The following is a 27,211-nucleotide window of genomic DNA, read 5'->3' as shown; positions in this document are numbered from 1 at the left end:
AGCTTTTTGCTATATTTTAATTTTTATCTAAATGACTCTTGCATTTCTTTAAGTTCTATTATATTCTTTACTATGTTGTCTAGCTCTTTAGTGACCTTTTCATTTTTTTCATTGATGTCCTGAAACATTTTTTGGGCTTCTTTGTGTTGATTTTCAACTTTCTATTCAATCCCATTCATCTTATTTGCCATCCATATGCTAAATTCCATTTCTGACATTTTGATAATTGCCTTTTGGTTGGGGTCCATTGATGTAAATCCATTGTGATCTCTTGGCGGTGTCAAACTAGTTTGTTTTTTCATGTTGCCAGAGTTCTGCTGGTTTATTCTCATCCAAATCCTCTTCTCTCAGCTCAGTGCTGATAGGTTTGCGGCACACCTGTTTTCCTTTGCTGAGAACTCACCTACTTAGTGAGAAGAAAGAGAGGTCCCTAGATGATGCTTTTGTGACCTACCCTGGAAGATTGACCTAGCAGGGGAGGGGTGGATTCACTGAGAGCCTGTAATGCAGCTGATCTGTGTTGTCTTGTTCCCCTATAATTGTCACAATCTAAGTTGATGCTGGGTGATCGTCATGTGGAGTGGTGAATTGTTCCTCAGGTCACTGTTGGAAGCTCGAGTTGGGGGTTAGGCGAGTCCCTCTCCACAAAGGCTGATGTTGTAGGAGATTGCTCTGCCTAGGTCTCCATGCAGTGGTAACAGTGGCAGCTGGACAAGGCTATCTAGGCAGTGGACGTGGGTGTCAGGGCTGAGGGTGTTCACACCAACTGGGTCCAGGCGCAATGGCAGCTCAAGTCTAGCAGGTCACTGGCAGAGCATTGGACCATGAGGGTAGTTCCCACCAGGCAGCTGGTGGGAGCCACAGGGCAGAACCACGAGGCATGGCAGTGGCACTAGAGCCTTGCATGTGGGGCACGGGGCCCAGGAGCGGCAGGGAAGCCTCAGGGCAGGGCCTAGGGCCCCAAGGAAGCAAGGGCGCCTGTGAGCTGGGGCCACATGCCCAGCAGGAGTGCTAGAACCTCAGGGGTGGAGCCACATGGCCCAGTGATGATGCTGGAGCCTTGGGATCAGGGCCAGGCAACAGCATAAGAACCACAGGTACAGAGCCACGGGCCAGGTGGCAGTTTAGGGATCAGAGGGGCAAGTCCATGGGGCTGGGCCACTGGGCAGCCAGAGCTTTCTTGTGGCCAGTCCTGTGGAGGCAGCCACCACAGGGCTTCTCAGGTGGCATTTGTGGTGCCCAGTCTGTTCAGATCCCTGGTGGGGGAAGGGGTTCTTGGCTCCCTGTCACGGGATGTATGAGAGTGTCCACTCTCCTGCTCCCTCCCCAGCCAGCCTGGGCGATGCAGAGGCAGCTGCAGCAAAGCCAAGCCCTGTGTAGACCTGTTGCTCTGGACCTGAGAGCTCAGAATGGCATCAGTTGTAGTAACCCAGGAACAGGAGCCCCCAGGTCCCTGCTGTGCCCACTCTCTGATGCCTTGTTGCTGCACAGACTCCAAGCTTTCTGATCAGTCTGGAGGTCTGCAATGGTGGGGGCTGCAGTGTCTGCGGGGGGGGGGGGGAGGGTGGGGAGTGTGCTGCCCCAGGACTCTCTCGTCCTGTCCTTCCCTACATGTGGACGCCTCCTCCAGGTACCTTGTGATCTTGCCAAGTGGATCTCCCCTGTCACCTTCTCCTTCACTCTGAATGTTCCCTGTCACTTCTCCAGTGATTCAGGATGCTCTTTTCAAGAAGGCCTATCCATAGGTGGGCATCCACCCACAACTTCCAATCCTCTCCTTGAGAGTCGCATGCATGGTCGGCTTCTAGTCTGCCATCTTGCCTCTCCTTCTCCAACTTATTTTTGTATATGGTGTAAGGCAAAGGTCCAGCTTTATTCTTTTGCTTGTGGATATTCAGTTTTCCTAGGACCATTTGTTGCAGAGACTGTTCTTTCCCCATTGTGTGGTCTTGGAACCCTTGTTGAAATCAATTGACTATGAATATAAGGGTTTATTTCTGGTCTCTCTATTCTGTCTGTTGGTCTATACGTTTGTCTTTATGCTGGTACAACTGTTGTTATTACTGTATCTTACTTGTAATAAGTTTTGAAATCAGGACATGTGAGACCTCCAACTTTGTTCTTCTTTTTCAAGATTGTTTTGGCTATTCAGAGTCCCTTGAGATTCCACGTAAAGTTTAGGATGGATTTCTATTTCTGCAAAAACACCACTGGGATTTTGATAGGGATTGCTTTGAATCTGTAGGTCACTTTGGGTATGAGCTTTACTACCCCAACAATAGTAAGTCTGCCAGTCCATAAACACAGAATGTCTTTCCATTTATCAGGGTCTTTTGCACTTGGTTTTGAAGGCCCTTTATAAGTGCAGCATGATCTTTGGTTAGGGAAAAAAGAAAACTCTAATCTTTATCCTACAGCAGCTTATAGTCTAGGTTCAACAGTAAGACAAATTAAGGGCATAGATCAAGAGTGGAGAAAGGAAGTGACACCTGCCCCTCCAGGCCATGCCATGGGTGTCTGAAAAGGAAGGCATGTCTCTGTTCTCTGCGAGGCTGCCAAGTATTAGAACCCATGGGAGACCAACAGGGGTGGCACAAGCCAAGTGGGCTGGTGACCTGGACAACTGAAAGTGGCCTGGAGGGCCAAAATACAACCCAGATAAACCAAGGGGGAGTTAAAGCAGACACAGGTAACCTAGGCAGGGTGCGAAGAAGGCCCGGGCAGCACCCGGGTGAGAGCGGCAGCCTGCGCACGGCCAACGCGCAGAGGGAGGGCGGCAGCAGAATGCAGACAGGAGGGAGGCCGTGAACAGAGTCTGAGTTGGCCAAAGAAACATCCAGGTTATTAAGGATAATCTTCTTAGAAGCTTTCTCCTGATCTCAGATCTCCCAGTTCTGTAAAGATAAAGCTCAAATTAACATTTCTCAGCTCTGCACTGCTGACGGTAAAGATAGCACCATACAAGGAACTTTCAGTCCCCACCATGTGCCGTGCGGAGGACAGCCCCATGAGCATGTGACTTTGAAGTTCATAGTTTTTTCTCTAATGCATGCTTGGAAAACAAGGCATCTGGGCAGTTACATGTTTAGAACAGGAAGGAAGAATGAATACTGTCGTTTATCGAGTGTCAGGTCTAGAGGCTTTCATACTTACAACTCTGCAGGGTAGGAATCTCGGTTCCATCCAAGGATGAAGAGGTCAGCACAGAGATCATCTCAGAGTAGTAAAAACTGAACAGTCAATGCTTGTGTGAAACCAAACAAAGGCTCACATCTTCGTCTACTCTCTCCCAGGTCAGAGATGGAGCAAGGGTACAAGTCTGGCTTCAGACTGACTTCCTGGACAGGGTGAGCCGAGTGTGTCCAAGCCCTGGGCACAGACCCCCACAGCTGCTCTTCTGCTTTAAGGAGGGTGTACACACAGAAGGGATGGAGCCCTGGTGACACAGGACCCAGAAATCAAGACTCACTGTGCAGCTAAGAAGGACGTTCCAGGAGAACGTCCACCTCCCTTCTCTGTTGGGAGAGGAAGGTCCAGAAATGCTAATCCCAGGACAGTGTGCACGGGAGGGCGCGTGGGCGATGCCGTGCAGGCCGCAGTGAGCCAGGCCAGGCTTCTGCTCCCTTGGACACTCTTTGAACTTGTCACTGAGTTTTCCTGCCCTCCTGACAGGCATGCGCTGAAGACACAGTGAGAAGGAGCCACAGGGGTATGTGTCGCCACAGGCACAGGGCTGCCCAGTCAGACCGAACGCACTGCCACACTCCTGATGGCCGTGTGGCCCAGTGAGGCCCAGCGTGGCCATCATCCTTCAGCTTGCTGCTCAGAAGGGTGGGTGTACCCGCTCGAGGCCAAGCCCAGTTTTCGTCCCGGGAAGGACTCAGGAAAACCACCCACCTGTCTTCGTTGTGGAGCTGACCCTGCCTCTCAGGGCCACGGCAGGGTGGCTGGGTAGTTTTGTTTCAGTCATCTCATTTGCTTTTCAATGTATTAATAAGAAGATTCTTTAAATCATTTAATCAGTGGACAGTGAGGGTTAACAGGGTTTTAAGAAATGAAATAAGAATTGGTAGGAGAATCCTTTGAATGATTCAGGTTCTGCCTACTCGTGGACCCTGGCATACTTCATGCATTTTTCTTAAAAGGGTGCCACTCTACCAGGCCATCTGATGGGGCACTCTGGGAGGGTGCTGTAGGACTAAAGGAGTCTCTTATGTTTTGCAAAAAGAAATTAGCATAGAATTCCTGGTTGGTTTTTTCCTGGGCATGAGCTGGATCTGAGGAGAGCTGCTGGAGCTGCACGTGCGAGTTAATCTTTCTGGCTCTCCGTGGGCCATGGCTGCCCTGACAATTAAAACTCTGTGAGGCTGTTGGTGCGGCTGTTGGTGCTGTTGACACCAGTCTCCATGAGATGGAGGAGGAAAGGAAAAGGCCATAGTCTCAGAGCTGTGTGGCTGAGAGAGCTCTAGACGATTAAATCCAATGTTGCCACTTTACAGCTGAAGAGATTGAGGCCCACGGGAGTCATTCCTTGCCCAAGGGCAGACCGCTAGGTAGTCTCTTAGGAAGTTACTTTCAAAGGTGAGGTGCAGATTCACTGGCCAGGAGACCTGCTGGAAATCTCCATTCTGCTCTTTCTAGGGTTCTGTGATAGATGGATTTGGAAAACTCTGTGAAACCAGGCACTGGTCACCCACATAAGATACAAGACTTGTCAGAACTGTTTTCCTACAGAGCCGTTAGGAGCATGATATCTGAGGGATACCTTGAAGCACAGTAAAAATGTCTTGATTGGAGAAGGATGCAATAAACTTTTCTTCAAAAAAAAAGGAAGAGATGGTCTGGAAAGATCCTGGGGAATTGAGCTTGTGTTTGAGAATGAGTTGGAATGTGGCAAAAGGAAAACAATGCCCTTTGGCCTGTACGTAAAGAAGATGTAGTAATTAGGGTGAGAACATTTGGATCTATTGCATCCATGCCTTGTGTAATGTGCTTTCATGTTACAAGGTGCAATAACAGAGGATTTCAGTTCCTCTAGGAATCTTAGTTTAATGGGTGTATTGTTAGAAAATTAAAGTGTATTATTAAATGTTCTCTGAAAGAGACTAGACACACAGTGTTATAGACATTTGTAATGCTCTTAGCATAAGTATAATGTGTTAAATTTACAGATTAAGAAATTATCAAATATTCTGACCTCCTCAATTTGAACTACATGCCAGTCCATTGACCTCTGAGACTGAGTTTTCCTATCTGTTAAGAAGAGTTAATAATGTGTACTTGAACATGGGTTGAGGTGAGTCATGGCGAGACTATCTAAACTTCCAGAAGAATAATGGGCTCTTTCCTCCCTAGTACTCACATTTACTTCCTGGGAGTACTGCAGTGCAATATTATTCTAAAACGGGCCCTAATGGCTAGAGAGGGTTAATGTGAACCTGCCCATAAACCCCAGCCTTATGGCAAGTGATATACAGCATACCCAACACCTAGCTTGTAAATCATATTTTGAGGACAGTGTTAACACTTTTTTAAAAGTGAAAATTATAATTACATTTGTAAATTTTAAAGATTGCCTTGAAAATAAGCTCATGTTCTAAGCCGAGCATGGTGGCTCACACCTGTAATCCTAGCACTCTGGGAGGCTGAGGTGGGAGGATTGCTTGAGCTCAGGAGTTTGAGACCAGCCTGAGCAAGAGCGAGACCGAATCTCTACTAAAAATAGAAAAATTAGCCAGGCATGATGGTACATGCCTGTAGTCCCAGCTACTCGGGAGGCTGAGGCAGGAGGATCACTTGAGCCTAGGAGTCTGAGGTTGCTGTGAGCTAGGCTGACGCCAGGGCACTCTAGCCCAGGCAATAGAGCAAGACTGTCTCAAAAATAAATAAATAAATAAATAAATAAGCTCATATTCTTTTTATTTCTGATTCTCTATAGTGTTACCTTTACAACCATTATATCAATGGAAATTTAGAGCAGTAATTTCAGATAAGAGCTCCAAGGAGAAGACTGTTTCTGTTTTAGATCTTTTATCAGCAAGTCTTCAGGACAGCCAGCAGAAAAATTAAGCAGGGAGGCAGCTGGCCAATGATTGCCAAATATTTTTACAATTAAACCAATAAAATGTAGCTATTTTACAAAAATGATCTCATTTAAAATTGTTAATAGTTACAACATTTTATTATTTGGGAGTGGTAATTAGCTAGACGACCTATGAATTAAAGTAGTATGAAACCAACAAATCTGACAGTTCTCTGTGCAAAACTACTTTGCCTTTTTATGGAGGAGGCAAGAGCCATGCTTTGTCGTGTGTGGAGGAAAATTTAATTGCATATTCTTAATGTGTGTTTCAAAGGATCCCTTACTATAATAGCAAAGAACAAGAGTTTAGCAGATTGATGCTTGCTCTGTGTGTTTTCTCATAAATTACAGTAACATTGTGTTGCTAGTTGTGAAGTGAAGCCACACCTTATGGAGCAGCCCTTAGTGGTAATGTAAAATAACCCTTAGAGCCTCCAGTGTCGCTGGACACAGCTCACAGGCAGCTTCAGGTAAGCAGGCAGCCACACCAGAAGGCATGACTGACATTGGAGAGAAAGGTTTCCTGCAGGTCAAGGTCGATGCTGAAATGTCCAGATTTGCTGGATACATGAACTTCCATCCTGCATAACGTCCACTGATACTCTGCCACATGGAATGACCACACTGGTTATATTGTCACTTTTAAGGAATAATAGTAAAGAGATCTGAAAACAGTGGATGAAATGAACCAGTGCCCAAATTACAGAACTCCAGGCCTATTCTCATCAAATAAGGAGGAGCTTTGAATGATGACTATGGTTACTCTTTCAAGAGGTATATTTTCAGCACTCACTGTAGGTAAAATAGGTGCTAGGCTCTGAATGGGGTGGCCAGTGACTAAGACAGAATTCCTTTACCATGGTGAAGGCTCTGCAAGCGCAGAACACCTGAGCACCAGGGATGCGGGACACCTGCCCGACAGTGAGATGAGCCGAGGGCTGCGCGGTGCAAAGCAAGGCTGGCGCTGCACGGTGTGCTCCGGGAGGAGGGGCGTTAGGCCAGCCCTGGGGGTGCAGTGTTGGTAGGTCGGGAGGGAGAGATGGGTGGGCCAAGAAGAAGGGATGGCTTGTCCTTCCCCACCGTGGCCTGAGAAGGTTTCTGTGACTCTTCAGGACTCAGGCTAGACACCCCTCCTCTGCAGAGTGTTGCCTGCCCCATGCAAGAGTGGGGACCCACCACCCCTTCCCTTTTCCCTTCCACCATACCCAGTAACTACCCCATCAGTGTCCTGTCACACTGGATTGCAGCTATGTGCCTGTGTCCCCTACCACTGTGTGTGCAGCTGGGGCTGTTACGGCTGGCTTATTTCAGTAGCCAAAGTGTCAGCCACATGGATGCTTCAAGACCCTGCAGCCTGCTGGGAGACATTGTGTTTTAAAACTTTTTTTTTTTTTTTAAAGCTGTTTGAATTCCTGTCCCACATACAGCAGGAAGCACCATGTCTGTGCCTCTAAGAAGTACCTGGCTGCACCAGAGCCCAGCCCATGCTCTGGATGTCCTGCAGCTTTCATTTCCCACATGGCAGAGCAACTAAGATGCTCTGTAATTGCAGGAGTTTGATAGAGGGGTTACATTTTGACTAATAAACCACTCTAAAGCCACATGGTAGACAGGCCCATTCTTGAAGATCCCTGGTCATTGTTGCCTGCAGAACACTGGTTCCCCTGGAGGGGCTCGCACTCCTCTCCCACTGTACCTGCCCAGCTGCCCTGACCAGCTCTTGTCACCTGTATGCAAAGCAGCCCAGCCCTTTCTCCTTGACCCCCGCCCAGCCAGCCCAGGGCCCCCATGCCCGGGGGAGCCATCGAGGTGCTGTTCTGGAGAGAGACTGGTGGAGGCCAGCAGGCTCCCTCTGACCTGGATTTTGAACTAACCTCTGATCCCACCTCCACCACATGTAGCTGGGTGTGTTAGCATCCAGGACCTGGGAGGTGGCAGGCATTTGACTAATGCTTCTTCAGTGAGTTTCTAAATATGCAGAGGTGGGGAGTCCTCATCCTGCGCTTGATCCCTGTTTAATCCAACTTGTCCTGAATGCAGGACGTGGTTGGAAAGTAATGGGAAATAAACCTGGAGAAATAGATTGGGATCAGATTATCAAAGATATAGAAAGTCAGGGTGAGAGTTTGGCTTTTATTTGGCAAGTAATTGAGGTTCCTGATGGGGGAATGTCACCCAGGAAGAGCAGGGACCCCAGAGCAGGAGAGGGCTGGTCTGTGAAGGAGGAAGATGCTGTCGTCGTCCAAGGACACATGAGCAGAGGGCATGGACCTCAACAGTAGGGAGGAGAGGCAAAAGGGGAGCCTGAGTGCAGAAGATACGGGAAGTGGGCAAAATAGAGGAGAAGGTGCTAGTGGCAACCAAGGTTTTAAGCCTCAGTGATGGGGGTTGGGGTGAGGGGAATGGTGACAATGCAGTAGGAAAGGGGACAGGTGCATTTAGGTGGGGGGTGTTTGAAACATCCTCCCGTCCACTCAGCAAACAATGGTTGAGTGCCTGCTGCATGCCAGGCTCAGTGCCAGGTCCTGAAGATAGATGTCCATAGACAGCCAGCGCCAGCCCCCACGGACCTGCGTCCTAGGGAGGCAGAGGACAGGACAGCAGGTGGCTTGACAGCTGATCACAGACTGTGGGAAAGCCCCCAGGGAGAAGAAGGGGATAAGACAGTGAGCAGCAGGGCAGTACATGGAGAGACTTCCCCAGGCATCACTCTCTGCTGGGACTCCTGGGGGCCCAGGGCCCTGGCACTGGAGACAGGCGAAAGTGGAAGATGGCGACAGTGGTGTCCCCACATGGAGCTGATGGTTGGCATCGTGGGCGGGAAGGGGCCGGCTCCAAAACCCTGCTGACACAGAGCCCAAACAGCAAGGGCGGGACCTGGGACTTGGAGAGTGGGAGCAGCGGGGAGCAGACGAGGCCAGCAAGATGTCACCCTGCCCTCAAAATGTCTGTGGTCTGAGGAAGCCATTCTAGGTGCTCTTTCTGGGGGCTCCCCTCAGAGGGCTGATTCATCCCACCAGGCTGAGGAGCCCCCGACTCCGATTTCACAAACCCCACAAGACATGCTGAGAATCACCAATTTCTCTCAGGAGACCGAGGGGAGGCAGTGAAGGGAGGTGTCGGCAGGCGGCCCGTGACTTAGCTGCGTGTCACGCCGTGAGGGCCAGTCCCTGTGAAGAGCTACTTCAAAGCAGGAAAATAACTAAGTGACAGGAAAATAAGGAAAAACGCAGTGAGAAAGGGGACCACATGAGTAGCGATGTGAAGGGGCTCCCATGAGGCCCAGCCGTTGGGAGCCTGCGTCCCATCCCTGGTGCCGCCGACCTGCCCGCTCTGAGTGCAGCGGACCAGCTGTGCCAGGCATCGCGACGCTGGAGACAGATGTGAAGGCAGGTTTTATGAAGTCAAAATGCCACCCATGTCCCTGTTTATTGGTAGGGATGAATAAACACTCCGTGTATAGCTCAGGGTATGGTCAGTGTGAAACCTCGTCCTCCACCCTAGAGGACAAAGGCCAGGTTGACCTTCGCCTCTAGGAGAAGGGAGGATTTTGAAGGAGGGATTCATTTTCTCCCCAACAAAATCAAAAGTTTCAGGCAAACCAGAGTAGCAGTTAAAGAACATGCCTCTGGGGAAGGTTTAAGGACAGAAACCACCCAGCTGTCAATAGAGATGGGGCTTGGGGCCATCCACCCGGAGCCGGAGAGCACGACTCCCGGTGGAGAGAGCAGGAGGGAAAGGAGAGCGCTGTGCAGGGCCCTTTCCGAGCTGTGGGGACCTGTAAGAAAGGACGGGGACCCTGAAGGGAAGGGGAGGAAGGGCCTGCTTCTGGGTTCTGAGGAACTTCCTAAGGTAAGAGCGTGTGCCCGATCGTGAGAGTGTTTCATCTCCCCTCTCACGAAGGTCGGCCAGAGGGATGCAAGGGAGCCCTCGGGACAGACACTAAGTGTTCAACAGAAGGGTGACCAACACTGGAAACCTTTCCTTTAAATTAACATATCAACTGCCATGTGAGTTGTATTTAACTCACGCTAGTTTTGAGCCCAGGGCCTCGTGAAGCGTATGTAACTCACACGTCTCTTCACCTTGGGAACCATGAGACCTATTTTTCAAGTTGCATATAACTCATGCACAAAAAAACAATAAAAAAATAACAGATTTTTTATTATTAAAGTAGAAAGGATCGTTTTGTTTTCTAAGTTTTTATTTTATTTTCATAATAAAACACCATGGCCCCTAAAGAAAAAAATTTTCTCTCGTGTAGCAGTCATTTGTTAATCGAATCCTGCAGAGGGAAAGGAGACAGGGAAGAGGGCTGGGAGAGAGGGGGAATCGCCCAGGAGAAACGAGCTGTCAGCAGTTGGCTGCTGAAGGAGAGGCTCCGATGGCAGAGCTGATGGCCTGCCACACACGGACCCCAGTGCCGCGCGCTGAGTCACCTCATAAAGATCAGAGTGGCCCTTCAGGTTCTGCCACTGGCTGGGCTGCACCGCACCCTGACCTTCCACAAAGGATTCCCCTCCTTTGACAGGAAGAAGATAAGTCTTCTCTCCCAAAAGACCTCCTCCATTCCATGACCCAGGGGTGCCTCCCCGGGCACTTTCTGAGTGCTGTCAACTGGCAGAGCATAGTTCTGTCCATTTGCCTTTGCTAGCATAGTGACAGTGACATAGGTTGTCCCTGAGGGATTCTGGGTGCACAGGAATGGACAAGGGCCCAAGTGAGCCCCCGTGGTTCCCCTTAGGTCTTCTGGGCTTCAGAACTCCTGACAGAGACAGCCTGTCCCGGGATATCCCAAAATGAGTCCCATCCGATTGCCAGTGTTTGGGTGACCACCAGGTTCCCCAAGGGAGCACCTAAGACCCCCTGCAGGCAGAGGGTCTGACAAGCACCCAGAGGGAGAAATTTATCCAGGGGTCTTTTCTGGCAAAGTCAGAAATCATTATCACATCCCGGAGTCACTGCCCCCTGTGACAACTTCCCTCACCCCAACCTCCCGGGTTTCTGAGCAGCAGCTCCCGAGGGCTCCAGCCCGGCTGCTCCCCACTCCTGGAGGGCTCCCTGGAGGACTCTGCCTAAACATCACCTGATCGGTGTTCCTGACCCCCAGTGAAATGAATTACTCCATTCTGGCCCTTGGAGCTCCCTGGCTTTTCCCTGGCTTGTTTGTTTGTGGCCAGGACCCCCACGGTAGAGCAGAGCCACCGGGCTGCCTCGTCGCCTGCTGTGGCAGCAGCCCTGGACCTGTGCTGTGCAGACTCAAAGGCATATTCCATGTGGTCTGACGCCACCTCCCAAGGCAGCCGCCCTGCAGTTCATCAGTAATATGTTACCTCCAAAGCAGTCACAGAAGGTATGGCCACCTCTGACACGTGCCACGGGCCCAGGGTAAGCCACAGGGAGCAGCTCGACAGAGAAGGAGGTGGGAGTGAGCGTGAGGCAGGGAGAGGGCCGGTGCTGGAGGAGGGACACGCAGGGAGAGCGAGCCTGTGCAGAAGGCCTTATTCCACGACAGGGGAGACACCAGGTCCTTACTGTGCCTGCAGGTGTGGCACCTGTGAGGACGCTGGGACTCACCTGGCGTGTGGGGACTGTAGAGTGTCAGCCTAGGTCTCTGCCACCCTAAATCCCATGTGCTTTGATATGAGCACAGTTTACATAGATGAAGAGGAAGAAGAATATTCCAGGCTATGGGGAGCTGACCACGTGAGGAAAGGGGCTGCAGACCGCGAGGATGGAAGGGTGGTGCTGTTGGGAGCCTCGGCCGCAGGCTGGGTTGCGGAACCAGTGCCGAGCCCAAGTGCATCCAGGGCTCTGACTGCACTCCCCGGGCCCTGCTGAGCTGTCACTGACGGCGCTGACAGTGGCTGCCATTCATTGGGTACCTACGCAACATCGGGCACTTCCATTGTCGCTGACCCCTGTCAGTGGTAGATACAAGTCCACAGCTCTATAAATGATGAAACTGAGGCCCAGTGAGGTTCGGGGTACCCAGGAAGGAAGTGACAGAACTAGGATTCAGCTTAGATCTGAGTGACTCCCAAGTTCCAGCTTAGTTGGTGATAACTGCTGTGCACCCGGGGGTCCCAGCAAGAGGGAGGGTCCCACTCTGTCCCTGTGCCATCCCCCAGTCCTACGAAACACAGCACTTCTTGGGAGGTTCTCTACCACTTCATGCCCTTGAACACCTGTCTGTGTCGGGACCACTTTGCCCTTGCACTTTGCTTTCCCACCTCCTGCTCATGCCCCCAGCCCAGTCCAGAGAACGTCTACTCTGGGAAGCATTTCTGGAGCCCCCAGGCCTCCCTGGGCTCTGCGCCCCTCCTGTGAAGGTAGCTTAATCCTGGCACCTTCCCCAGTGGGAAAATGCTAGACAGACATCTAGTACGGATTTCTGCCAGTGCTTCAGTGACGTGCTTAAGCTGCTCCAGCCTCCACAGAGCTCACTCCTCCCCCCGGGCCCTCCAAGGCTCAGCCCTCTCCCTACACCCACAGGCACCCTCCTCCTCTGCTAGCCTGCTCTCTGTCACCCGCCCCAGGCATGCACACGTGTCGGAGATCAGCCTCTGCGTGCCAGTCACCACCACTGACCTTGAGCTTCTGGGGGCCAGGTGTTTATGGCTGCTGAGAGCACGAATGAGTGAATGTTGCCATCATTGAATGAGAAATAGGCTGGAAGGTCCTTTTTACATATTAAAGTGCTATGCAGCTGTTTTCGTGGTAACCATTGCTATCATTACCGCTGTTGCTATGGTGGCAATAATTTGAGGTATCCCTTTCTTGATGAACTCTCACTATCCAAACTCATGAACCAGGTAGATATGGATAAAGTCTTTAGATAACTTCGTGTTCTCCAGACTTGCTCTACTTATTTCCAGGTCCAGTAGAGTCTGATAATGTGGTCTTCTTCACTCTTCAGACCCTAAGGACTGAAAAAATGCATGCTCTAAGTGATACTTGCATTTCTGTTAGCAGTGGTCACGATGCTGGCATAAATAAGACCCAGACAGTTCTTTTTAACTCTTTAAATTGAACTCTTTTCACAGAAAAGGGTGTTGGAAAGGGGCTAGACACCAAGCAGGCCCCTTGGAAGTTTCCCAAGCCCCAGAGTTCCCCTGGCATTCCTTGCCATCCTAGAAAGCAGCAGTCCTTGAAGAGTTTGCCCAAAGCCCCATTCTGCCAGCGAAGTCCACTGGGAGTCCGACGGCTTGTTGCGTCGGGGGTTATAGACAGGAGCCCTTCCACAGGCAAAAGGCCCACTGGTCTGTGTTTTAGCTGCTCATAGCTCCAAAGTCTTAGATCGTGGCCTTTCCTAAAATGGCACTTCAGGAATCAATCACTGTTTTTGAGAAAGCTGTATTAATCATATCAGCCAAATCAAATATGCTCTCTCTTTAGCCAGGCTTCCCTCTATAAACTGTTCATCTCTGCCTGGAGAAAGAGAATGAAATTTTTTTGTTCTAAAATTCAAGGCCGCATCCAGCTTTTGCACAGGCCGTGGCTTTGGCGTGAAGGAGCCCCGTGCTGTTTCAGCGGCATCTCGCGACAGGCACCCTGCTTCTCCTCACTCCCATCTCTGCCCCCGTCTGAGCCACACAAGTGGTCTAGCCGACGGCTTGGTGTTTCTGGACCTCCGTAGCGTGAAAGCATATTCTCTTCCTCCTCTCTGTGTCTTTCACAGGTTCCTCTTGTCCAGGGTGCGCAGTCCACCCTCATCAGGAGCGCGGCGCTCTCTGCTCTCCGCTGTTGGCCACGGGCCGGGGGGGGGGGAAGGCCCTGCGGGAGGCGGTCTGGACCAATGGGCTCGTACCTGGCCTGTGCCCAGTGTGGGAAGCTGGACAAGCCTGGTTTGAATCCAGCCACCCCCAGGGAGAGGCATCTGGCCAGTCACCTAATTTACTGGTGCCTCAGTTTCCTCACCCGCCGTGTAGGATTGTCAGCAGGTTAAACAACAGGGCTGTGCAAAGTGTTTAGTGTGTGGCCCAAAGAAGAGCCCAACAAACAGATGTTGGTATTGCTGACTCTAAAAGATCCAGTTCTCCCACCCCCAAACCAGTCGAGAGCCCACCTTGAGCAGCTGGTAGGGGTGGAGAGAGGGGGTCCTCACTGGCCCACTGCAGAGGGAACCTCACTTACAAGCCCCCCTGAGTACAGGCCACAGCAGTCTCCACTAGGCCCGGCCATTCGATTAGGGTTTGCATCAGTGGGGAATCGGCTCAGCCCCTTCTGCCAGTATTTATTCATTATGCAGGTGCCTCAGTGACAGGTTTCATCCAGGGCAATGAGGTGCCACAAGTGTCTGCAGCCATGAGACAGTGTAAGTACTCAGAGAGCCTGATTTGTCACAGGTAGGAGCTCCCCAAATGTCCAGGGGTGTTCTTGGGGAGAGTTTGAAGCTCTAGTTCCTCCAGGGCCTTGTGCAGCACACCAGCACCCAAACCAGGCCTGCAGCCCCGGCTGCCGGCCTCCACGCCAGTGCTGTCTGCGTGCAGCTGGCCAGGAAGCACGTGCCCAGGGCGGCTCGAGCCGGGTGCCGTAAAGGCCTTACTGGGCAGAGGCTCAGGGAGACCGGGGCAGGAGCGGCCTCTCGCCCACCGTCTGCCACCTGACTGTGCTGAGTCACCCAGCTCCCCTGACCCCGGCTGACTCAGGCTCCGTGCTGAGAACAAGCCCAACCAAGCCCAGCTGGAACAGAGCTTGCGTCCTGCTGCTCTGCTGCCACAGCCGCTATGGAGTGATGACTGGCATTAGGCTAGGTGACACAGGGCAGGGTCCCCAAGGCATGGGAGAAGGCTAAGGAGACCCAGTGCAGGGTCCCAGTGCGGGGTCCCTGAGGCGTGGGAGAAGGCCCAGAGCACTATGGGAAAACCAGCAACCCTAGCAGAATGGCAAGCAGTGAGTTGGGGAAGGGCCTTCAAATTCTTCTAGTCCCAGCATTCCCTTGTGTGCAGGTGAGGCAAGCTCAAGGTCAGAGTTTGTGCGGCAGGACCAGGCCTGGGCCTCACCTCTCCTCCCTGCCACCTTCCATGTCATTCCACTTCCCCCTACAGAACGTCAGGAAGATAAGGCATGGGCAGGCCTTCTAGGGCCCAGCGATGCTGTTAAGAAGTGAAACTCACCAGGAGGTGATGGTGGCATGGTAAAGGCTGCCTGTGTGGCAGTGGGTGGCCCCTCTCCTAGGCCGATGGTGTCAGGCCAGGCTCTGAGCTCCCCAGCCTATGGGCTCCTCCCTGCATGGGGCTGCATCAGCACCAACCTTCCTGGAAGCTTCATGGCGAGGGGTGTTGGCAGCTGTGCTACTCACTTGGGTCTTTGACCTGTTAATAGTCTTCATGCTGCATGTTTGCTGGGGTAGCAGTAAAATGAAGTGAAAGTAACTTTGAACTGAGTCTGTGCTCATTCTTGCCAACCTTCAAACCCAGATTTAAGCCTTTGTCAGCCCGGGCTCAATCTTTATCACGTTTTTTTCTTCCTCAATTCAAGAAGCCCAAGAACTTTAGAGTGGGCATTACTTTGCAAAGATAGGCCCACTTTTGACAACAACAGGCTTTTGTAGAATTGATATGGCCAGAATTCTAGAACTATCTGACGCTGTAGGCCACCCTGTCCCTCTTTCCTGTGTTTATTTACAGCAAATGTTGTTACATCAAAGAAGAAGAGGTTCCTGCTTGGTGGTTTTATCCAGTTACTGAGCAAGAGAAGCAACAGAGAGATCACTTTCCTGATTGCTGGGACGGAGCCCTCCTGGCATGAGGACTCATCCCTTTATCTCCTCTGCCGTCTTGGGGTTTCTCTTCTCTGGCATCTCTTGGCCCCTTTGTTAGTGAACACTGCCACAGCGGCACAGTTCTCTGGAAACACTGCATTAGGAGAAGAGCCTTGCGAGGAAGGGCCCCAGCTGAGGGCCGAGCGCCAGCTGAGCGGACGGAGGTGCAGTCAGGACGCGCCAGGCGAGGCCGGGCTCCACGGTCCGCCAGGGCTTGTGTGACACGGCGTGATGTTTATATTCTTATAATCAATAATTCCCCATATCATTTCCAAAGTCTTGTCACATACACTGATGTGTTATCTGAGGCACACGGGCAGAGTATGAACCAAACTGTCACTTTATTTGTGGCCATGAAAGCCGCACAGACACCGGCCTTGCCGGCGAGGCGGCTCCGGGCAAACAAAGCACCTGCCAGGAGTCACCGTGCAGACTGTCGCACTTGCGCCCCCACCAGCGCTTCCATCAAAGTCAACCTGATTATTTTCCACTGCATTTTCCTGAAAGGATGTTATGATTTTCTAGATGTTTGGTGGCCGGCGATAAATCAGCCTTTTATGATGTCATGTGAAAAGCCACCTCTCGGACTTCCTCCTGCCGCAGGCCGAGGATGAAAGTGGGCTGTGCTGGTGGGAGCAGGGGACGCGGCTGGACTTAACCCTTGCCTTGCCGGTCCTGAGGCGTGGCCGGCGCCGTCCGCCCTCGGCCTGCCTTTCACACGCAGACCGGGGCGTGTGGAAACAGGGCTCCTTTCTCGGAGTTCAGCAGGCTTCCTCGGCTGAGAGCCTTTGGCATCAAATCGAGATTCAAAACAAGAAAGTGAGTTCCGTGGAATGATAGGAGAGAGGTTAGGTAATTTCACAAAAAGTGATCTTTTGAAAGAGTCTTGTTTTATAATCATGAAAATGAGAGGTTTCCTTAAAAAGCAGATAATATGTAATGCTGGCAAGGTTGTGGTGAGAGGTCAGGCTCATACTTTCCTAGAACTTTGCTCGTAGCGTTGGAAATTCATATAATGCCTTTGAAAACAACAACAAGGTTCTCATTCAAGCCAAAATCCTAGTTTTCTGTGAATCTGCCTCCCACACCCTACACCCGTCCCGCCGCACGTGCTGTTCCGCGTCCCTGCCCGCCCAGGCCTCCCCACACCGCGTGCGCACACCCCGCACCTCGTCCCACATCGTGGCTGGAGTCTCTTAGCTGGTCTCCTAGCCTGCTGCTGCCACTCACTCCAGTCTAAGGCAGCGTCACAGTTGTCCTTGGGGACACACACCACAGTGTGTGCTCCTGTGCTTAAAACCCTCCAGGGGCTCAGAACAAAACCCAAACTCCATTCTTTATGTTCTAGGCTGGTGAAGGATGGGGTTCAAAGTCCAGCTGGTTCTTTCCGTGTAGATGCGTGGGCTTTTACACAACACACATGGACACAAACACACGGAGAGAGAAGGGGACACACACACCCAGAGAGCCAGACACAGTGAGACACACCCTCACACACTCAGAGAGAGACACACCTACAAAGACACACACACACAGAGTACGGTGAAAATGTTTTAAAAACTGGAGCGAGCGTGAGTGCTGTGTCCCATCCTCCTGAGAGCCAGTGGGGAGGAAGGAGGAGGTCTTCAGACGCAGGAGCTCAGGGTTGTAGCATCACCCCAGCCAGGAGGAAGTAGGGGGACATCATCTGAGCAGCCCTCAGACGCTGGCTGTGTTCTCATTTGTCCAGGAGAGGGACAGACCCTCTACCGCACACCCCAGGGGGTGCCCACTCGGCACAGCCAGGCCCCTGCCTCTGGCCTCCGGTGGTCGCTGGCCCCTGCGTCTTACAGGACCAGCTGGGCATGGTCCTGACTCTCACTATAGTAGCCCGGACCCAATCCCTGCAAGAGTGGCCCAGACACATCAAAGAGTGGCAGACTGTCCATGGGGGAGAGGACTTACGCCTTAGAGTTGGGCAGGCAAGGCAAAAATAACTCATCCACCTTTTGAAAACATATAGCCAGCTGTCAGTTTATAGTCAGCCCCATACTTCCAAAAATTGACACTAGAAAATCAGAATGTGGGCTCCATCAAGCTGAGCTCGCCATTTTCCCACCGAGGCCTGCAGGCTGTGGGAGTTCTATGCCACAGTAGGTGTGACTAGACAGTGGAGTCTCATGACCGCATGGCTTTGCTGGCAAAGGCCTGGGCTCCGTGGCAGGGACCTTTGCCCCTCTCCAGCCTCGTGGTGGGCTGCTCTCCCTGTGGCTCACCTGCCCAGGCACCCCAGCAGGTGCCCTGTCACGTGTCTCCCTGCTCCTTGGAGCCAGTGTGCTGCTTCCTAAGGCCTTTGCCCCTGTGGCGTCCCCTGAGAAACCCTTTCACCCCAGATCTTCACATGACTGGCCCCTATGTGTCATTCAGACCTCTATGGAGGGCCTTCCCACCAGTCCAGAGTGCCCTCCCTCCCCCACCAGGTGGCCCCTCTGCAGGCTGCCTCCCCACAGCCCCAGCAGGTGTCCTGCTCTCCTGCTGCCTCTCCCTGGACAGCCAGGGCCTCATCTTGTCCACGGTTGCTTCCCCAGTGCCTAAAGTAGTAAATGCTGGCAACAAACAGCAGTGTGTGAAATGTGGGCAATAACTGGGGAAAAGCAGAATACAAAACCCTCTACACTCTGGTTACAGCTATTTAGAAAATGATAATCTAAAACTAGGAGAAGTTGAGTCAGGGTACAGGGTAAAAGCAGCACAGAAGTATTACAGAAAAACTCTGAGACAGCCCACCCACAGCCACTTACATCCTCATCCACGATATTACTACAGCAGCTAAAGAATAATTTTTCCTACATCTTAGTGAGTAAAAAGGATAATACCTAGCCTTACCAGAAAACTTGTGTAGGGTGAATTATAAAGGGTGCTAGCTACTTTTCATATGTAGTCTTGAATTCTCACAACCTTGCAGGTTTAAAACCTGAGACTCAGAGGAGTTAAGAAACAGCTAAGTGGTTGAGCCACGTTACGGATCCAGGTCTCTCCAGTGGTTTCTAAGAATCTTTTTATTGAGATATAATCTACATACAGTGAAATGCATAGATGTTAACTGCAGTTTGATCAGTCTGAGAAATGCATGCAGTTATGTAACCTACACTCCTGTCAACATAAGGAACATTTCATCACCCCAGAAAGTTCCTTGGTGTACATTCCCAGTCAGTGCTCTTGCCCTGTGACCACTGATCTCATTTCTGTCACCATGGATGAGTTTGTCTGTTCTGCAGCCTCACATACACTGAATCAGACCGTGTGGACTCTTCTGTGTTGGTTTCCATCCAGCACTGTGGTGCGTTGGCATCCTACATGTTAATACAGTCTTTATTATTTAGAGACCTCTCTGCCACTCAAATCAGCATATGCAAAGTATATTGCTTATAGCTGTTTCTACGGAGGGTTTTGTCCTACTGAACGTTGTGACTGCTGGACTAAGAATCAGAAGTCTGGCTTCTCGTCCAGAATCCTACCGCTGGATGGCTTTGTGACATTCATCAAGTTATTTGACTGAACTATCTCTAAAGATGCATTCAGGTATAGGACTCTGTTCCTCTCATGAAGATATAAAAGAAATAATGCCAGGTGACCATATAGTGTAGATACCCACAGCCTGGGAGAATTCTGTTACCCTTCCTACCACAACAGGAAGCCAGATGAAAGGATAAGAGAATGATAGGAAACTGAAAGATTCATCTTAATGCTCATCATTTCTCTGTGCCTCTCAAAAAACTTACTAACAAATGTCACAGCAGTTGTTTCAATTTTTCCTCAAATATAAAAGTCCCCAGAGAAATGGCCAAAAAGCGAGAATTTGGATGTGGTCAGTTGCCTAGTTAGTCCTAGAGGTTCTTAAGAAGTTACTGAGGGAATGAGTGTTTGAATGAACATGTAGGGTGTATGTTTGAATGGCCCCATTATGTTATTTTTATTTGGGTTGAGCAGAGGGATGGATGGATGGATTAATGGATGGATGAATGAATTATTGAAGTGAAGTTTTTGACTTGGAGAACCTAATATACACGTTGAGAAAAACCACAAAGAAAAAAATATTCCATCCATATTGTACTCTGTAGTAGTAATGTTCAAAGCCAGGGTGGTGGGGGAAGCATTTTCTAAGAGGCAGACTAGATTTCCTAACAAGCTAGAAGGAAACAAATTACCTTATCTTGTGCAATTCCGGATCCCCCTGGCCTGGGTCGGCCTTCCTGGATGAGGAGGCCCAGGCTAAAGATAAGCCAGATGACAGCCTGGCTTCTGTCTCCAAAACACAACATACAGAACTTTCATCTCTAGGAAAGAGGCCACCTGAATAGATACAAAATCTCTTGAGTTGCATCTTGAATGTGATTGTGTTGAGGTTTAATTAGATGATGTCTGTAAAGTGCTTGGAGGACAGAAAGCACTAAGTGGCAGAAGCAAAGCAGCCTGCATCTTGTGTCCAGAGTGCCACTTGCCAGTGATGTCACAACAGTCCCTAATCAGTCCACTTAAAGGTGCTTTATCTCCTATCCTCAGGGTTTGTGTCACCTCCTACCAGAATAAGTAAATCTTTGCACCCTAGATCCAGCTATTAACAGCAACCAGTAATTTCTGACAAAGATGGTGCTGGCTTTGAAGCCTGGAATGCTGAGGTCACTAACAATCTTATCTCCCTTTCATTAAGTGGCCCCCACATTACAACTGTGAGTCAGCAGCCCCCCCCATATCAGCTGGTCAGAGTAGAGATCAGTGAAGTAATCAGAACCAAGAGGCTCCAGTTACAGTAATTATTCTAGCTTTTCCTATGTTGATGCTACTGTAATCACCAGGGATCTAGAAATAAAGCTAACAAAAAAAAATTAATTCTATGATTGCAATTGTAGAACAGGTACAGAAAGACATAGCACCTCATAAATACATATGATGCAAGACGACATGCCTAAGGTCCTCTATGCTGATTTCATTTAATGCAACCTATTAGACATCTACCTGTTAGTAGGCAGCTCCCCGGAGCTACTGGCACAGCTTCTAAGAACTGCTTACTTCTGCTCAGCTGGCTCAGACCGATGCCTGGTTGAACAGGGTGGGCCCCCAAATCACATAGGGCTGACTGGGCAGACAGGAGGCATGTTCCTGGGGCTAGACCCCACTCTAGGGCACCCTACTCCTCTGCCCCAGTCAAAGGCTGGGCAGCCAGGGCAACCTGTGGGCTGCCGTCTAGGGAGAGGAGCGAGCCTCGAGGTGGCCCCAGCTGCACACAGCACACACGGTGCGCCCCATGGAGTGGAGAGCTTGCTGCCCTCATTCCACGCCGCCCAAGTATGCCTGCCGGAAAGGGCTTTCTCCAAGATATTTCTTAAAACTCTGTTTAAAAGTAAATTTATATGCTTAAATGCAGTGTTTTTCCTAAATAATCATGCTGTCTGTATGATTTATAGAGCCCTTTTTGCCTAATTACGTTTCTGTTTTTATGCTAACCATATTTTAAAATATAAGTGAAAAAAAGAAGCACTTATATGAAGGCTGCACTATAAGTATCATTAAGTAAGTTATCCTTTTTCAAAGTGAATACTTCTTAATTTTTTCACGACGCTGAAGCCATGCTGACAAGAGACAGGTAAGGAGACGGTGTTCTCATTCGCTTTCCAGGAAACGTCCGCCATGCTGGCTGGGCCTCCTCACTGGTGTCTGGGGCACACATGGGGTGGGGACATTTCTTTTCCTTTGTTTAGTAGCTTTTAATAGCTGCTGATCCCAAAGGACAAATTCTGCCAATTGAGAAAAAGTGGCCCCCGACCCAGAAAAGGAGGATCAGTGAGGGGGTCCCACTAAAGACCCCTTAGGCACCACCAGGAGGACAGGACTGCACGTCCTGAGTCATGCTAATGGGGCTCATATGTGAGGCCACCAGTGGAGGTGACAGTGGTGACAGTAGGAGTGCCTGGTGATGGTGTTAGGCCAAGGCACATGGCGGTGGCTGCCCTGTGCCGATTGCCACACGAGGCCCCCATACGGGTGGCTGAGGCCAAGGACATGGTTCAGGGCCTGCTCGCTCTCCTGCTGCGCTGCCACTGCTCCTCGCCCAGCGCTGATGGCTTCACTCCCCTGAGGTTGCGCCAGCATTGTTTGAGCCCTGACATTCTGTCAGCCCTTGCTGATGGACAGTCCCGCTTCCTGAGCAGAGGAGACTGCCTGCTGTTTTCTTCTTGTCTTTTATCACCCCTTGTCATTAAAGGAGAGGCCTGGCTTCAGCTGCAGTTTGTGCTGCTACACAGCAGTCAAGGGGAGGAGAGGGGAATATTCACTACCATTATTAACACCACCACATTTCTTACTGCTCTGACATTCACTCCCTCTTTAGGAAGGGTTAAACCATAGGATAAATTTGTAAGCAGGTAAGAGTTTAAACTGCAACCGGTAAGAGAGATAGTATATTGGAAACTTTCTAGGGGAACTTTCAGACTTCATTGTTTGTTTTTCCCAGTCTTACTCTCAGCTGCCTTTCTTGAATCTTGACTAGGATGTTGTATGCAAATTTAAAGCTTTTTCCTGAGGTTTTTCTTGTGTGTGTGTGTGTGTGTGTGTGTGTGTGTGTGTGTATGTGTTTTTAGCAGCTCTTTCTAAAAAAGAAACATTATCCCAAGAGTCAACTTTTCTACTTACTCAACGCTAGCATAAAGTTAGATCAAGAACCAAATTCATTGGCATTCTTTTATTCTCTTGGAACGTGAGCTATTCTTCCATTTTGCTTTTCCAAGAAAAGTAGAAGGGAAAAAATGAATACTGAGTGCCACTCATAGCTCCATACCTTAAATTCCTAAAGATGTTTCACCAGGGCTTTCACCAGTCTTGGTTTTCTTTAGCATTCCCTGCCCATACACCTTCTATTCATAGCACTCAAGAGTTGATTTCTTCCAAGATGTACTCTAGAAATTTAACAACATCCTGCCAAAAGATCTCACACTCGTACAATGTTTCTCCACCTAAGCAGATGTTCTTTGCAGACCTGTTGAGGAAACATGGTATCCAACACATAGTTTCAACTAAATATTAAAATTTTCCCAAAGCAAACTCAGTGAAAAAGGAAGAAAAAGAAACAAGATGGTGGACTTTGAAAAGTTATACAGTCTATTTAATAGCATTCCCCACAATGATTTTGGAGAAGGGGGGGGGGTATCAAAGGGATTTAATGTGTTAAGGAATTATCAAAATAAGATCGGGGGAAGGAAAGAAAACTGACCAGTGGGATTGAAAGATGTGTTGTCATCTTTATAGAAAAGAGCTAAGGAAACTGTAGTTAGGGTAGAAGATCAAGGCACGGTTTGCTCTCTCCTTTTCTGGACTTTACGTTAACTACTATGGGCTCAGGAACTGGCTTAATGACTTTTCCAGAATTTGGTCTGGCACTTTATCAGTTCACTCTAATGAACATAAGCCAGGAAAGCCTGAAAAATTACTGTAGCAAAACATGCCTCCTACCACGCTGCTGTTTGTAACTCTGACCATCGGTGTTGAGCCTTTGAGGTGTATGCCCGGGTGATTCAGTTTAAGGGACAACTCCTGAAGGTCAAATGAATAAACAGTAGTTGGCAATTCAGAGAAATATCAAGGGGGGGGGTCTGGACATAGACATTTTGCTCATGCTGTTTTGCTGCTGTAAAATGCTCAGTTAAACATAATTGAATTTGACAATAATAAATTACATATTGAAACCGAATAGTTCACCTAAGGAATAGCAATGAAAACAGTGAAGACACCAGAAGCCAGAGTTCAGGAAATGTCATATTCACATAGAAATGCTTTAAATTTTTCTCAGAGCTTTATTGTCTCTTTTTTCAAGAAAAGCTCCAGACCACCCAATGCACAGAGTCCTTTTTGGAAACTCCACATAAAATCATCACTTTAATTCAGCTCCTGCCCCTGTTGTCATACTATGGCTGAAACTCTATAAATAACAAAGGAACTGAACTGTCAAAAAAGAAGAGCAAATTAGATAAGTTCATTTTTCTCTCTTGTCCTTAGGAGCTGATCACACTCCAGTGGAGGGAATTTGTGGAAGTTCAGAAGAGTTTAAAAGAGAGTTAAACATAAGCAGAGCATACACTGTGGCCTCACGCTTCCCTCTCACTCTCCACTGCTCCAGCAGTCCCCTGTCTGAGCAGAGCAGTTCTTGACTTCCTTGTAAGAGGAGTTTCCACTGTCTGATTTCTCTTCAGGCCGGAGGAAGTCTTTTAAAGAAGCAACTCCACGTCCTTGCCCTCATTCCAGAGCTGTGTGCACTCTCCCACACAGGCCTGCCCCACGCCAGCCCTTAAGTGCTCTCTGTGCCCAGAACCTTACAGGATGAACCGTGGACTATATCTTTTCTATAAATGACACAATAGGAAGAAGTAAGAAACTCCTTCAGGAACAGTTAAATGTAAGACAAGCTGGAATGTCCTTAATCTCTCCTTAAAAGCTGACCGGAGCACAAGCATGTTGCCTGGTCCAGATGCAGCTCAGTAGCAGCTGGCATAGGGAGCCGCTGTTTTGTTCTGATGGGACCTTATCCTTTTCCTTCCCAAGGTCTCTTGGTCTAATTAAATTTCAGGGAGACAGAGCCTTGGCAGAAGGTTAAAGGAAGCTGCTAGACTGCAGTGTAGGAACTGGGCTCAAAACTAAATTGGGAAGTTTAACTGGGCGCGCGCACGTCTCTGGTTTCAATGAAATACTTTGACAGTGCGCGGTAGCAATGCTTATTTCTAAGCTTTTGAAAAGCATTTTTCTTTTTCCTTAATTGTAGTTCCCTCGTTGTTTTTATATTATGAGCTACTTGTAGAAAAATACAGGAAACATAATTACAATATGAATCTCCCTTTCCCAAGCCTACCAAGATTATTTGGGTTTTAGGGTTTTGCTAGACTGGGTTTTAGGGTTTTGCTAACTATAAATGCACAGCCATGAATTGCACCCTCTGCCATGTTGGTTGATTTGCAGCCAGCCAGTATTATGTGATTAAACAATAGCCATGTTTCTCCAAGCTGCTATAGGGTTGAGGGAGGGGAGAGACAAGCTTCATGAGTGCACATTGCACAACTGCCTCTGCAGGAAAAAGAATGAATATCTTTCTGTGATGCTTATAGTAAAATAGAAGCATTGTAGAAGTATATACAAATTCATTTAGGGAAAAGTAAGAGAAATAAATGACTTTGTCTTCCCATTTATATTGCTGTCTCCATGTAGCGCATGTTAAATTGTTAATTACTAATTTTTGTACTCTACTTTTCCTGAAGAATCTGTATATGGACTTTTAGGGCCAGCAGAAATAACTTGTTTTACTATTAACACTCTGGGGAGGAAATCGGTACTTTAGTGTATTGTGAAATGCAATGCCTTTGAAAAAGTAATGATGGATGATTGAGAATGAGTGGCTGAATGCACTCTGCTAGAGCACAGTTTCAAGCCAGCGGTACAGACTACAGACGTCCAGGAGAATGCAGCCCTCTATCCTGGGATAGAAGGCTTAGCAGAGAAGGTGAGCACCAAGCTCAACACAGGCAGGTCCCGCCCTGCCCTCCTGGCCTTTCCATCCTGAAGCTAGAACAAATTCTGCTTGCCTGCTGAGTTTCCCTGGAGTCTGAAGAAAATAACAGGGAAAGGCTTTCAATTGCAGCTTTATTGTCTGTTACTTTCACATGATGTAACTGGGTTTTAGATTGTTCTTTATATTGTGCATAGCTGACACGGAGTATTTTTATCAAGTATTTATCACCATGAAAGATTGGCTGTTTTCATACTGCCTTCACGTTCTCTTGTTTATTTTGAGGATTCACATCTTATGCTCTATTTGATGAACACATTTGTGTATGGAAAAGCTAAATGTTTATCTCACTTCTAAAAATGACATTATTTCAAAGTCTTTTTTCTTCTTTTTCTTCTTTTCTTCCCTCTTTTCATTGCTTCCTCCCTTTCTCCTTTCCTCCTTTCTTCCCTTCCTTCCTTCCTTCTTTTTTGCAACTCATCTTGAAATTCTCATCTCAATTTTCATTTAAATCAGTCTGAAGAGAACTGTAATAAAAATAATTGGTGAGTGAGGGCCGAGGTGCAGGACTAATCTCTTCCCCACTGGTGGTGTTGGGGCAATTTCCTTCCATGGACGACGGCTTTCTAGTGAATGGAAATGAACTGCCCTTGCTTCCCTCAAGCTACCCCCAAGGCCGGCGCGTTCATCCCCTTCCCTGTAGGGAACAGCCCGGCGGGCAAAGCCACAGAGTCACTGGCCTCCTTTTTTATATTTTGGTAAGGCCCTGTCGGATGGGATGAGAAACTCAAGGATCAAGCAAATGGCAGCCCCAGCATCTGGGTAGGAGCTGGAGGTTCCTTAGAAAATTAACTTGATCCTCCGTGGGAGCTGTCGGGGGCCGGGCAGAGGGAAGAAGCCCCCAGAATGCAGGTAGCTGAGGAAGCTGCAGGGCGCCCCGGGGAGCAGCGTTGGCTGCAAGTGCTGGTGCAACTCTTGTGGGTCGTGGAATGAAGTAAGTGGGTCGAGAGCACATTTTCCAAGGAACAGAATAGAATAGTAGAGTAGAACAGACTGTTTATGGTGCCCCTGGACAGTAAGGGTAAGTATTGCTTCTTCAAAATCTGGTTTCGTTTTATGAGCCCGTAGGTGTGCGGAGGCAACGTGACTGTCTCTACCGTGGGTCCGAAGAGCTCGGGACTACCGCCCGGGAAGAACTGTGCCCTGTGCCGAGCGCGGCCGGGCCCTCCCGCGCGGCCGGGGCTGCGGCGGCGAAGGCGGCCGAGGGCGGGGGCCTGGTGATTTACTCTCTTCTCTTGCCTGAGAAGTGCAGTAATTCGAAACAGTTCTCACAGTAGCGTCCCTGACAACTTAATGTAAAAAAAGAAAAAGTCATTAGGAGTCTTTGGGACGCGGTGGGGAGAAGGGGGAGGGCGGGAGGAGGTGGCTGCGGCGAGCTGGGGACGGCTCGCTGTCGCGGACCTCCCCGGCCTGTACAGCGCGTTCACGCATTCTTGCCCGCGACCTCCGGGAGATTTACGGCTCCCAGAGCCGCGGCTGGCCGGCCCGACGGGGGCGGAAAAGAGGGAAACTGGGAGTCGCGGGCACCCAGAGAGGCGGGCGGGGGTCCCCCGACTCGGGACGCCGCCGACCCAGACCCACGCCTGCTTCACCCCCCTCTCTCCTCCCCTCCTCCCCCCAGGACTTTCTGCAGGGAGATTGCACCAAAGCGAAACAGAAGCTGAACTGGAAGCCCCGGGTCGCTTTTGATGTAAGTTTGGCCTTCCCGCAGCGGGCGGGAGCGGGCGGGACAACTGGGCGCCCCGGGCGGCCCGGCCGCGGCTCCCCGGGTGAGGCC

The 27,211-nt window shown here is 49.7% G+C and overlaps 1 protein-coding gene across 1 annotated transcript in view; it reads left to right on the top strand.

The window, feature by feature from the left end:
- GMDS (GDP-mannose 4,6-dehydratase) overlaps positions 1-27,211 on the top strand; it is a 614,024-nt gene that overhangs the window by 586,133 nt on the left and 680 nt on the right. The window contains exon 10 of the mRNA XM_045551568.1: positions 27,056-27,124. Coding sequence (XP_045407524.1) covers positions 27,056-27,124 — 69 coding nt within the window. The remainder of the gene's footprint in view (positions 1-27,055; positions 27,125-27,211) is intronic.

Source organism: Lemur catta, chromosome 5, assembly GCF_020740605.2.
Source record: "Lemur catta isolate mLemCat1 chromosome 5, mLemCat1.pri, whole genome shotgun sequence".
Lineage (NCBI taxonomy): Eukaryota > Metazoa > Chordata > Mammalia > Primates > Lemuridae > Lemur > Lemur catta.
The sequence above is the reverse complement of the archived record's forward strand: the minus strand, read 5'-3'. Positions and strand labels throughout refer to the sequence as shown.